Genomic DNA, 13839 nt, shown 5'->3' on the forward strand with positions numbered 1-13839 from the left:
CATATTCATCAAAAGAATATACAGAAAGAGAATTTAGATAAAATTCAACACTCCTTCACGATTTGTATCAAACCTAGAATAACAAGGAAACTCCCTAATGTGATAAAAGATATCCAACAGAAGCCTTCAATAAATACCATTCTTAAACGTGATGTGTTAGAATTATTCTCTTTAAAATCAAGAATGCCTCCATCACAACTTCGAGTCAACATTTCATTGGAGAACTAGTCAGCGTAATGTTTTGGGGTTTTGTTCATTTTTTATAGAAATGCAAACAATTCTACAGATAAATTTTTATAATAACAGAGTTTAGCAAGTTGGGTGAGTATATCAATAAATACGTAAATTTCTTCAGGATAGCAATCGTTTAAAAACTCTGTATTAAAAATGCCATTCCAATAGCATCAAAAATACAGAGTATATAGGGAAGGCACTTGACAAAAGAAGTCAAGATATTCATAGGGAAATTTATAGGAAAGGCATTGAAAACAACTCAGATAAATAAAGACATTGCCGTGTTCACTGATAGGAGGAGTCCAGATCACAGATTCAAATCCCTCCAAATATTTACAGTTATTGTAGTCGAATATTAGAAGGTTTGGCGGGGGGTAGGAGTGAAAACAGTGTGCTACTTCTAAAATTTACATGAAAGAGCGAATGGATTTGTTACCCAAACGCAAGTCCGTGTGCCCCACGCACTGTGAGGCCAAATACCGGAACGTCAGAGTTTGGAGTAGAGAAAGGTTTATTTCAGGGCCACGCAAGAAGACAATGGCTCATGCCTTAAAAACACCAAACTCCCCGAAAGCTTTCAGCAAAACCCTTTTATAGAAAAGGTGAGGGAGGGGCGTGGTTAGTTGTTGCAGACATCTTGGTGTCAGATCCTTCGTTCTTGAGGTCAGGTCACAGTCAGGTCAAGATATTATTAACATTCGTTAATAACAAATGTTATTCTCTGTTCTGACAAGAAAGGGAAGGGGAGGCATTTAATTGTCTCCACGCCTCCTTCCGACTTTCAACGCTTAACCAATCCCATAAGCAAAGCGGCATCATTACCCCTCACTTTACTTGTTCAAGGTCCCAAGGCTGGACTTTTCGTCCTCCGAGGTCCAGGCGCCGAGCTAAGCGACGGGGTCCCTGAGCAGGCCGGTCACCCTGCCCGGGAGCGTTCGTCCCGCACCCAGTCTGGGTCCTCCCTCCAGTGCCCAGGTCCAGCTGAAGAGGCAGAGCTCAGCTGGCGGCGCCCTCAGGGCCAGGTCTCCACACCCTGGAGCCAGGCGCCCAGGACCAGCCCTCAGGCTCCTCAAGCCGCCTAAATGGGGGCCGGGTCCCACGGACTGTGACCCATGGAGACCGCCGCCGCCATTAGGTCCCGGAGGTGGGTTTTGGGGAGAGGTTCGGCTACTGCTTCAAGGCCTGGGCCCGGTCCGTGGACGGCCATGGCCAGGGCTCCACAGCCCTCAGCCTGTCCCCGGACCCCCAGCTCACCTGGCAGCCTGAGGCCGGACAGCCTGGAGGACCCCGGAGAGAACGCCGCAATCCACCCCTCACCGCACTCTCTGCCGCGGGGGCCGCTGGGAGGATGACTAAGGGTCACGCCCTAACGGTCTCGAGCTAATGGTCGCAAGTTAACAGCTGTGAGCCCACCACGCCCCCTCCCCCCACACCCATTAAGTTTTTGCATATTTTTCCATGGAGCAGAGACAAGCCATCATCACTCAGCCCTGAATTTCTGGTCCACAGACCCTGTGAGCATAACAAAATAGTTTTTGTTTTGTCACTCAGCTTGTGATGGCTTTTACAAAAAGTAGATAACTGGCATGCCCTTCATTCACAAGGGACTTTGACATCCTTGCAGGACCTTCTTCCCCTTCTAGATCCTTCCATCCACTGGGTCACACGATGACCACTACAACACTCTACACTTCCAGTTCCTGGACCTCCTCCCCCACAGCGATGTCCTCGTCTAAGCCACCTCAGCTGCCCTCTTTCAGCTGACAAAAAGGCAGGATTTCTCCAGGATTTTAATGGCCACCTGAGAGGGTTTGGGATGAGGAACAAACGGAGGCCTCATCTTACTGCCCCTCCAAAGAGCCCCTGACTCCCCCCTGGGATTGTCAACAGGCAGGACACTGAGCAGAGCTGCAGGTCACAAAGTCACCATGCCAACCTTCCTGTCCATCATAAGGGACATCACAGGGGATTCTGCCCCTTGGGGCGGGGGGAGGGCCATCCCCCAAGGCCAGCCATATTTGCGTCTTCCGCCCTCAGGGCAGGTACCGGGGGAGGCTCACAGCTTTGGGGAAAGGGCTAGAGGGGCCGAGGACCCTGGAACGCGCAGACACGGCGGAGGCCGGCGCCTGAGGTGGCCTGAGTGGCCGGCGTCCAGTGGCGCCGCAGGGGCAGCCAAAAAAAAATGGGAAGCCGCGGGTCTGGCGTGCCGGGGCCCACGCTCTTCCTGCTGCTGGTGCTGCCGCCGCCGCTGCTGAGCGCGGGGAGCTTCCAGCACGACGGTCCAGGCTGGAAGGACCTCCACCACCTCAGTCTGGACTGGGGGAACCTCTACCGCCACCTCAGCCAGGACGCGGGAAACTTCCACCACCTCCGCGGCCCCAGCACCTGGACCCGGAAGAGCCGGGCAGAAGACAAGAATTCCTGCCAGAGCTCTTTTGACCTCTACTTCATCTTGGATATGTGAGTGGCCCTCCTGCCCTTGATGGCGCCATTGGTAGTAGTAGTGCTGTCTCTGATGTCAGTGTGGGCAAGACTTGGCTTAAACAGATGCCAGCTTCTGTGAGGGGAGAGGGTGGAGTAGTCTTGGTCAGACCTCTGTGGCCTCCCTCCTTGTCCTGAGGCAGAGGGAGTGACCCGGGCATTTGTTTCCTGGGACTTTTTCTTTTGGAAAGGAAAAAAGGCCACCATAGGTTTCTGGATGGCTCTCAGCTTGACTAGGACCTGTGGCCTGCATGCCCCTTAAACAGCTGGAGGGGCAGGTGATTGCTAGGAGCTATCTTCTCAGTACTTGGGAGAAGCTCACTTTGGGTTTGGGGTTGTGTTTTTCGTTTTGTTTTTAACCAAATGACCTCTATTTTTACTGGGCCCCAGAGAGATTGCCGTGTCATCTGTTAGGCATTCTCCTAGTGTCACTGCTTAGAAAGTCCTTTGTGTTGCTGGTTCTAAATGTTTCGCTTCTTTCTTTGACAATTTAGAGATCCACATTACAGTTTGTGTGCACTTTCTGAACACTTTGGTCTTTCTGCATGTGGCCTTGGGAAGCCTGGGCTGTGCATTAGGTACCTTCTGGCCCTCAAGGAAGGAAAGGGATGGACAGGTCTTCAGACTGGAGAGATTGCCTTGGTTCCATTTTCAACTCCTCTGTGGGACTGAGGATAAATTTTACTTATTCAGTAATAACAGTGATATGACTCCCAATATCACTGAAGCACTTTATGGTCCCCAAAGCCCTTTACTGCACATCTGCCATCCTCAAAACAATACTGGGATATAAAGCAGGGAAAGTATTTGCATATGCAATCTCCTGGAAAGGGGAGCAGGCTCCCAGAGTTTGGGTGAAGTAGCCCAGAGGCTGGTGGGGGTGACAGAACCCAGGCTTCCTGTGTTTCCCTAATTCCCGCATCCCAGGTTGTACTTCCTCTGATTCCTCTTATTCTCCGTGGAGACTGATGATTGGGGGGGATGTGTGCCCCAGCCCACTAGCTTCTAAGCAGAGGCAGTAGAGGTGGGAGCACCGTGCTTGCTAGAAGAGAAATTCCCTCCTAACGGTCCAGTGGCAGGAATTCTGAGATGCCCTGGGCACATCTTGTCTGGTTGCCCAGGGTGGTAGTGATTCCCCTCTTGGGCATTGGGGTTGGGGATGGATGGACATTGTAGGGGGTTGACAGCCTCTTTGGATCAGTCTTTCCAGAGAGTGGCAGTGAGTCCAAAGGGTCCTCTCAGCTGCCATCCTGTTACAGTGCCACTGCCCACACCCCTGCTGTCTGTAGTCAAGCCCAGTATGGGCACAGCACAGCCCCAGGATGGATGGGGAAGGGCTCTGGGCACAGGTGGGCCACTTATTATGTTCCAGGGATGTGCTGAACACTAAGAACAACCAAGAGCTTGAGGAAGTACGTTCTATATCCCTACTTTAAGGTGATGAAACTGAGGCTGGGAGTACTGAATGATTTGCTCAATGTCAGTCAAAGTTAGTTTGCTGCAAAACATTAAATAGTGGAAGGATGCTCCCCTTTCCTCTCCTCCAAGAAGGGTGTGAGGTAGGGGGACTAGAAAGGCACCAGAGAAATGGCTTCCTGAGCCAGGTCGTCCCCACTTCCCACCCCTCTCACCCACCCCTCTCCCCCACCTCTTGCCTCCTTTGGCTTCTTAAGTGCTGGGAGGCAGCACTGATCCCTCTGACCATAGCTGGTGTAGCTGTAGTTCAACGTGAAGGGTGTGGGTCTTCCCATGAAGGCTGGGAGGGCAGGAGAGAAAGGGGAGCAACTCAAGCTCAGTCCTAGTCAGGCTCCAGGACTGAAGCTGCTCCACAGACCCCGCCCCTTACTGTCAGTAACGACACTTGCCTTTCAGGCTGGCCAGGTCTGAATCCTGCTGGATTCTGCAAATGAGAAGGGGAGCTGGGGATGTCCAAAAGAAGGCCCTGCACACCCATTTCTCAGCACCAGGCCATCAGGGAGGAGCAGGCCTACAGCCCGGCCACAGTGGGCCAGGCCAGGCTTGTCTGAAAGCACAGCTCGCTCCTCAGCCCCAGGGAAGGAACACCACTCCCTGGGAACTATGCTCTTTGAGTCTAGTTGAAGAAAACCAGCTTGACAAGATTTTCCCAGAATGTGAGGACAGCCTTCCTCCTGATGTCCCCTGCTACTCTTGCAGAGAGGGGACTAATGACCACTGAGGAGGCAGCCCCAGCTTTGCAGTCAGGCAGACTCCACTCATCAGTCATGCGGCCTAGGGCAAGTCGCCTCACCTCTCTCTGCCTCAGTGTCCCCATCTGTACAATGGGGCCTTCATACCCACCTCACCAGGTTGTGACGGGGATGAAGGGGAGTTTATATGGTTTGCCCAGCATGTGTCAGATGCAGTCGTGGAGGATGAGCATAAAATAAAATGCCAGGGAAGGCAGAGTCACACACCCTGGGAACTCCCCGGCACTGCAGGGGCCCCTGATCCAGCCCTGACTCCGTGGCTCACTCTCTCCACATGTGCCCTTTGTGGGGAGGTGGGGTGTGGGTCAGACACCTCTGCTGGTGGCACTCCCAAGGTTCTCTGGATCTTTCATCCATTAATGAACAGTCTTATTCATTCTCTCATTCCCTTGTTCATCCACTCACTGAAATAATTACTGGAAAACTGCTATACTCCAGTCACTGTTTTGGGCAGTGGGGATAAGGCAGCAAACAAAACTTGAAAAAGTCCTCATCCTCTTAGAGCTTTCATATTAGGATACAAGAAATAAATAAATCAAAGAGGAAATATTGTGTTAGATGGGGATAAACACCAGGGGGAAAATCAGGACAGGAGGATGGGAAGTGCTGAGGGAGGGGCTGTCCTAGAGATGTGCTCAGGAAAGGCTATGCTGACAGACTGGAAGGTGAGGAGGTGGGAGAGGGTAGGTGTCCTTTGAGCAGAGGAGGTGTGTGATTGCACTGTTTCTAAAAGGGTCACAGTTAAAGGGCACAAGGGCAGAGCCTGGCAGGAGACCACTGAGGGGCCTCATGCAGGGATCCAGGGAGGAGATGATGGTGGTGTGGACCAGTAGGTCCAGGTGGTGATGATGGAGCTCTTTTGAAGGTAGAGGCCACAGGATTCCAGACAGAATGGATGGAGGGAGACCAGGTGTGTCCCTAGACTCAGGGTAAGGGTAGAGTAGGAAATCAGCCTCATCACTGCGTCTTCTTAACAACTATGTGTAAATGCTATTACCACTATTTTACAGATGAGGAAAGGAAGCTGCTCAGGGCCTGGGAATAACCACCAAAATCCTCAGATAGGAAAACATGGAGCTGGAATTAAAACTCTAAAGTATCTGATTCCAAAGCCATTCCAAAGACTCCAAGACTGGATGGGTCCCTGAGAATCCCTCCGGTGGTTAGAAGCAAAACCAATGTCTCACCTGCAGGAAGGTCTTGAGTGGTTCACTCCCAGCTCCTTCATTAGATTCCTTATTCATTGTTTCCTTCGTTAGGCTGAACTGGATGAAAATGACAGACCGTCCCATGTGCCCACAGTACTGGCCAGTGGCCTATGAAGGCCAGGGAGCTGCAGGCTAAGGGAGTGGCCTGTGCAAAGGCCTGAGGAATGAGGCCCTCAGGTGATCCCAGAGGATCCAGGTGTGTAGAAGTTGGGCGTGGGGGAGAAGGAGAAAGGAGGGGCACAGGCCAATGATGTGGCCCTGGGCCCATGTAGGAGGTGTGTTCTTCACATTTTATCAGAGGAGAAATGGATCAGATCTGCATTTTCAGAAGAACCCTTTGGCTGCCTTGGGGAGGATGGGTAGGAAAAGGAAAGACTGGAGGCAGCAGCTGGAGTAAAAAGGAGAAGGGTCCAAGGAGGTCCCAGGCAGCTGGAGAAAGGCAGGTAGGAGCCCAGGGTGGGTGTGCCCAATGAGAGGAGAATGAGGAGACAGAACCCAGAGGAGCACCCACATGTGGGGCAGAGTGGAAGAAGAGGGGCTGGCCAAAGAGGAGAGAAGCAGAGCGCCAGGGACAGAACGATGCAGGATGTTCATTAGGAAGTGCCTTGGCATCAACACCTGTGCAAGGGGACTGACAGAAGGAGGATTAAGTGGAGCTTCAGTGCAGGCCTGACAGGCTCGGCTGACCTGCGAGGAGCTTTGGAGCTGAAAGGCACCCTCAAGGTTGTCCCAAGTTGGGCCAAATGATTAGTCCGTCAGTCACTGCAGGTGGCTACCTGAGGAAGGGAGTGACCTTGGGCAAGGAAACTCTGCACATGAGGGGTTCCTAGAGCTGATGATATCTGATGATATTGCTCAGAGCAATATCCAGACTCAGCATATCTGTGTCCTTCACAGCTCCTCCCACAGCTTGGATGAATGGAAGAATAGGGCTATGCAGGCCAGACCATTGACCTGTGTTCTCCTGTTTGTGGGTCATCTCATGTCGTGTTTTCTCCTTCTTAGGACCCCTCACAGTCCCTCGTGGAGCTAGACATGGCTTATGTGCTTTGGTCAGCAGAGGACATTGAAACCTGTACCTATTAAACAATAACTCCCATTTATCTCTCCCCAACCTGTGGTAACCTCTATCCTATTTTCTGTATCTGTGAATTTGCCTATTCTAGGTACCTCATACAAGTAGAATCATACACTAGTTGGCCTTTTGTGTCTGACTTATTTCACTTAACAAAATGTTTTCAAGGTCCATCCATGTTGTAGCATGTATCAAATTTTCATTCTTTTTATGGCTGAATAATATTCCATTTAATGTATATACCATTTCCTTTATCCTTTTATCTGTTGATAAGCACTTGGATTGTTTCCTCATTGGAGCTATTGTGAATAGTGCTGCTGCAAACACTGGTGTACATGTAACTATTCGAGTCCCTGCTTTCACTCCTTTTGGGCATATGCCTAGGAGTGGAACTGCTGGATCATTCTGTGCTTTTAATTCTGTGTTTAACTATGTTAACTATGCCATACTATTTTCCACAGTGGCTGCACTATTTTACAGTCACACAAGCAGTGTACAAGAGTTTCAGTTTCTCCACATTCTGACACTTATTATTTTCCAAGTTTTGTTTTGTTTTATTTTATTTTGTTTTGTTTTTGATAATAACCATCATGAAGTGGTATCTCATTGTGGTTTTGGTTTACATTTCCCTAATGACTAGTGATGTTGAGCATCTTTTTATGTGCTTAATGGCCATTTGTATATCTTCTTTGTAGAAATGTCTATTTAAGTCCTTTGCCCATTTTTGAATTGGGTTGTTTGGTTTTGGTTGTTCAGTTGTAGGAGTTCTTATGTATTCTGGATATCAATTTCTTATCAGATATATGATTTGCAATTGTTCTTTCATTCTGTAGGTTATCTTTTCATTTTTTTAAATATTTATTTATTTATTTATCTGCATCGGGTCTTAGTTGCAGCACGCGGGCTCTTCGTTGCGGTGCACAGGCTTCTCTAGTTGTGGCACACAGGCTTCTCTCTAGTTGTGGCTCGTGGGCTCCAGAGTGCACAGGCTCAGTAGTTGCGGCATTTGGGCTCTCTAGTTGTGGCACGCGGACTCTAGAGTGCACGGGCTCAGTAGTTGCGGCTCACGGTCTTTGTTGCCCCATGGCATGTGGGATCTTAGTTCCCCAACCAGGGATCAAACCTGTGTCCCCTGCTTTGGAAGGCGGATTCTTAACCATTGGACCACCAGGGAAGTCTCTATCTTTTCATTTTTTTTCATGGTATCCTTTGTACAAAAGTTTTTACTTTTGATGAAGTTTGGTTTATCTCTTTTTTCTTTATTGTCTGTGCTTTTGGTGTCATATCTGAAAACCATTACAAAATCCAATGTCATAAAGCTTTTCCCCTATGTTTTCTTATAAGTTTATTAGTTTTAGCTTTTACATTTAGGTCTTTGATCCATTTTGAGTTAATTTTTCTATATACTATGTAGGTGTAAGATAAGAATCTAACTGCATTCTTTTGCATGTAGACATCCAATTTTCCTAGAATCATTTGTTGAAAATACTGTCATGTCCCACATTGGATAGTCTTGGTGGTACCCTTGTCAAAAACCAATTGAATACATATATGAGGGTTTATTTCTGGGCTCTCTATTTTATTCCATTGTTCTATATGGCTGTCCTTATGCCAGTACCACACTGTTTTGGTCATTGTAGCTTTGTATTAAATTTTGAAACCAGAAAATATGAATCTGCCAACTTTGTTCTTATTCAAGATTTGCTTATAGCTATTTGAATCCCCTGAGATTCCATATGAATTTTAGGGTGGATCGTTCAATTTCTACAAAAAAAATTGCTGTTGAGATTTTGATAGAGATTGCATTGAATCTGTAGATAGCCTTAGCTAGTATTGCCAATTTAACAATATTAAGTCTGCTAATCCATAAATATGTAATGTTTGCTGATGAAAATTCAATTAACAATCAGGCAAAGAAGAAAAATTAGAGAATTTTATTTGAGCCAAACTGAGGATTATAACCTTGGAGACAGATTCTCAGAAGCTCTGAGAACTGTTCCACTTGCCAGGAGCTAGAGATGCAGTTTTATATATTTTTGAGACAAAGAATTATGTGTCACACTGACAGGTTAACATGATACATAAAGTTCATCAGAGATGTTTTGGCCAGATATGCATATACAGAGTGAGCCTTTAGGTCAATTTGATCCAATGTCAAGATGACAAAAAATATTGATCTTAAAAATTACAGTGCTGGCATCAGAAGAAAGGGACCATTATCCTCAAAGGTTGATTATATCCTCCTGCCTTGAGGAGGTCTGGTTAATGCATAATGCAGAAGCACAATGAATATTTGGGAGAGGTCCATCACAAATGGGGGCATGTCATGCATGTTTCAATTCTGACTTAGTCTGATTGTCTTGCCATAGAAAACTTTATGATCTTCCTTATCATGTTTTTCCAATGATTTACATATTTTAAAATTTCTTACAGCAATGTATTCTAGTTTTCAATGTACTGGTCTTTTGCCTCATTGGTTAAATTAATTCTTAAGTATTTTATTCTGTTTGATGATATTGTAAATGGAATTGTTTTCTTAATTTCCTTCTTGGAATGTTCATTATTAGTATATAGAAATATAACTGATTTTTATACATTGATTTTGTATCCTATAACTTTGCTGAATTTCCTTATTAACTCAAACATTTTTTGTGAAATCTTTGGAGTTTTTTACATGTAAGATTATATTATCCAAGAACAGAGATGTTACATCTTTTTTTCTTTTTTTTCAATTTGGATGCCTTTCTTTCTCTTTCTTGACTAGTTGCTCTGGCTATAACTTCCAGTGCTATGTTGAACAGAAGTGATGAAAGCCGGCATCCTTGTACTACTCTTGATCTTTGGGGAAAAGCTTTTAGTCTTTCACCATTGATATGTTAGCTGTAGATTTTTCATATATTAGCCTTTATCATGTTTTTCATAGAATTTTTCTCTATTCCCAATTTGAGTGTTTTTATGAAGAAGGGATTTTAGATTTTATCAAGTGATTCTACATCAGTTGAAATGATCACATAGTTTGGTTTCTCTGATATATTAATTTTATTAATTACATTGTTTGATTTTTATATGTTGAACCATCTTTGTATTGTGGAAATAAATCCTACCTTTTCAGATGCTGCTAGATTTTTTTGTTGAGGATTTTTGAATTTATATCCATATGAAATATTAGTCTGTACTCTTCTTGAAGTGTTTGTCTGGCTTTGGTATCAGGGTAATGCAGGCCTCATAAAATAAGTTTGACAGTGTTCCCTCCACTTCAATGTTTTGGAAGATTTGGAGAAGGATTAGTGTTAATTCCTCTTTAAATGATTAGTAGAATTAATCTGTGAAACCATCTGGTCCTGGACTTTTCTCTGTTGGGAGATTATTGATTACTGATTCAATCTCTTTACTAGTTATAGGTCTATTCAGCTTTTGTTTCTTCATGATTCAGTTTGGGCAGGTAAGTGTATTTCTTGGAATTTGCTAATTTCATCTAGGTTATCTATTTTGCTGGCTTACAAATTCCAGTGTTCTCTTATAATCCTTTTTATTTGTATAAAATCAGTAGTAGTGTCCCACTTCATTTTCTGATTTCATTAATTTGAGTCATCCCTCTTTTATTTAAATCAATGGATATAAAGATTTGTCAATTTTGTTTATCTTTTCAACATACCAATTTTTTATTTCACTGGTATTTCTCTATTTTTCTATTCTATACTTTATTTATCTCTGTTATAATCTTTATTATTTCTTCCCTTCTGCTAGTTTGGGTTAGTTTTCATTTCTTTTTCCAGTTCCATAAGCTGTAAAGTTAGTGTACAGATTTGAGATTTTTCTTCCTTTTTAATGTATTTGTTTACAGCTACAAATTTCCCTCTCAATTCTACTTTCACTGTATGTTTTGGTATGTTGTGTTTTCATTTTCATTTGTCTCCTGGTATTTTCTAATTTCTTTTGTGATTTCCTCTTTGACCAATTTGCTGATTAAAAGGGTATTGTTTAATTTCCACATATTTGTGAATTTCCAGATTATTTTCTGCTATTGACTTATAGCTTTATTTCATTGGGGTTGGAAATGATTTTAAGCTTTGGGGTGATTTCCATCATTTAAAAATTTTAAAGAAATGCTTTGTGGTCTAACATGTACTCTATCCTGGAGAACATTTCACATGCACTTGAGAAAAATGTGTATTCTACTGTTTGGGAGAAGAGTGTTCTGTACATATCTGTTAGGTACAGTTGGCTTATAATGATGTTCACATCCTCTATTCCCTTATTTCTCTATTTTCTTATATTCTGTCTGATTGTTCTATTACTGAAAGTGGGATTTTGAAGTTTCTAACTATTATTGTAGAACTGTCTATTTCTCCCTTAAGTCTGTCAATGTTTGCTTCCTAAATTTTGCTTCTCTGATATTTGGTTCTTATCTGTTTATAATTGTTTTGTCTTCTCAGTGAAATGACCCTCCTGTAATTATATAATGTCTTTCTTTGTCTTTTGTAACAGTTTTATATGTAAAGTCTAGTTTGTTAATTATAGTCATCCCAGCTCTCTTTAGGTTTCTCTTTACTTGGAATATCTCTTTTCATCCTTTCATTTTCAACCTCCTGGTGTCTTAACATTGAAAGTGAGTCTCTTGTAGACATCATGTGGTTGCATCTTTTTTGATCCATTCTATCAATCTGTACCTTTTGATTGGAGAGTTTAATCCATGTACATTTAAAGTAATTACTGATAGGGAAGGACTTACATCGGACACTTTGCTATTTGTTTTCTGCTTCTAGCTTTTTTCTCCCTAATTTTCTCCACTTCTACCTTCCTTTGTGTTTAGTTGATTTTTTTTTTTTTTTGTAGTGACAGGTTTTGGTTCCCTTTTCACTTCCTTTGTGTGAAGATATTTTCAATATCTATTATAGATATTTTCTTTACAGTTACCTGGGCATTAATGGTTACAAGTTAATATTCTCATATATAATATATATATTATATATATATGTAATTTTCCTGATTTTCTTTTTCTTTCTTTTTAAAAATCATTATTTGTATTCAAATATATTTGACATTTATCAAATAAATTTAGATAGCACCTCTATCACATCACATAATTATTATTTCTTTTTTTGTGGTTGGAATAATTAAGATCTAGTCTCTTAGAAAATTTGATGATTAAAATAAAATATTGCTGTCTATGTTCACTAAACTGTGCATTAGATATCCAAGATTTATTTGTCAACTAGTTGCAAGTTTGTACCCTTAAACAACACCTCTTATTCCCCCAAGCCCCTGGTAACCACTGTTTTACTCTGTTTTGACGAGTTGGGTTTTTTAGATTCACGTATAAGTGATATCATAGAGTATTTGTCTTTCTCTGTCTGACTTATCTTACTTAGTGAAAGGTCCATCAGTGTTGCCACAAATGGCAGGATGGCCTTCTTTCTTATGGCTGAATTATATTCCATTGTATATACATACAACATCTTCTTTATCTACTCATCTGTTGATGAGCGCTTAGGTTGTGTCTATATCTTGGCTATTGTGAATAATGCTGCAATAAACATGGAAGTGCATATATCTCTTCAATATCCTGTTTTCATTCCCTTTAGATATATACCCAGAAGTGGGATTGCTGGGTCATGTGGAAGTTCTATATTTAATTTTCTCAGGAACCTCCATACTGTTTTCCATAGTGGCTAAAGCAATTTACATTCCCATCAACAGTGTAAAAGTTTCCTTTTTCTGTATGTCCTCACCAGTGCTTGTTATCTCTTGTCTTCTTAATTATAGCCATTCTAACAGGTGTGAGATGTATCTCATTGTGTTTTTTTTTTCACATCTTTATTGGAGTGCAAATGCTTTACAATGTTGTGTTAGTTTCTACTGTACAACAAAGTGAATCAGCTATATGTATACATATATCCCCATATCCCCTCCCTCTTGAGCTTCCCTCCCACCCTCCCTACCCCATCCCTCTAGGTCATCACAAAGCACCAAGCTGATCTCCCTGTGCTATGCAGAAGCTTCCCATTAGCCATCCATTTTACATTTAGTAGTGTATATACGTCAGTGCTACTCTCACACTTCATCCCCGGTTCCCCTTCCCACCCCCATGCCCTCAAGTCCGTTCTCTACGTCTGCGTCTTTATTCCTGTCCTGCCACTAGGTTCATCAGTACCACTTTTTTAAATCTCGTATATATGCGTTAGCATACAGTATTTGTTTTTCTCTTTCTCACTTACTTCACTCTGTATGACAGATTCTAGGTCCATCTGCCTCACTACAAATAACTCAATTTCGTTCCTTTTTATGGCTGAGTAATATTCCATTGTATATATGTGCCATATCTTTTTATCCATTCATCTGTTGATGGACATTTAGGGTGCTTCTGTGTCCTGGCTATTGTAAATAGTGCTGCAATGAACATTGTGGTACATGTATCTTTTTGAATTATGGTTTTCTCAGGGTATGTGCCCAGTAGTGGGATTGCTGGGTCATATGGTAGTTCTATTTTTAGTTTTTTAAGGAACCTCCATACTGTATCAATTTACATTCCCACCAACAGTGCAGGAGGGTTCCCTTTTCTCCATACCTTCTCCAGCACTTATTGTAGATTTTTTGATGATGGCCATTCTGA

The 13839-nt window shown here is 43.3% G+C and overlaps 1 protein-coding gene across 1 annotated transcript in view; it reads left to right on the forward strand.

Annotated features, from left to right (window-relative positions):
• Positions 1–2416: 2416 nt before the first annotated feature.
• LOC118882410 (anthrax toxin receptor-like) overlaps positions 2417–13839 on the forward strand; it is a 44603-nt gene continuing 33180 nt past the window's right edge. Inside the window, 1 exon segment of the mRNA XM_036828078.1 lies at positions 2417–2694. Coding sequence (XP_036683973.1) covers positions 2417–2694 — 278 coding nt within the window.

This window comes from Balaenoptera musculus, chromosome 16, assembly GCF_009873245.2.
Source record: "Balaenoptera musculus isolate JJ_BM4_2016_0621 chromosome 16, mBalMus1.pri.v3, whole genome shotgun sequence".
Classification (NCBI taxonomy): Eukaryota; Metazoa; Chordata; class Mammalia; order Artiodactyla; family Balaenopteridae; genus Balaenoptera; species Balaenoptera musculus.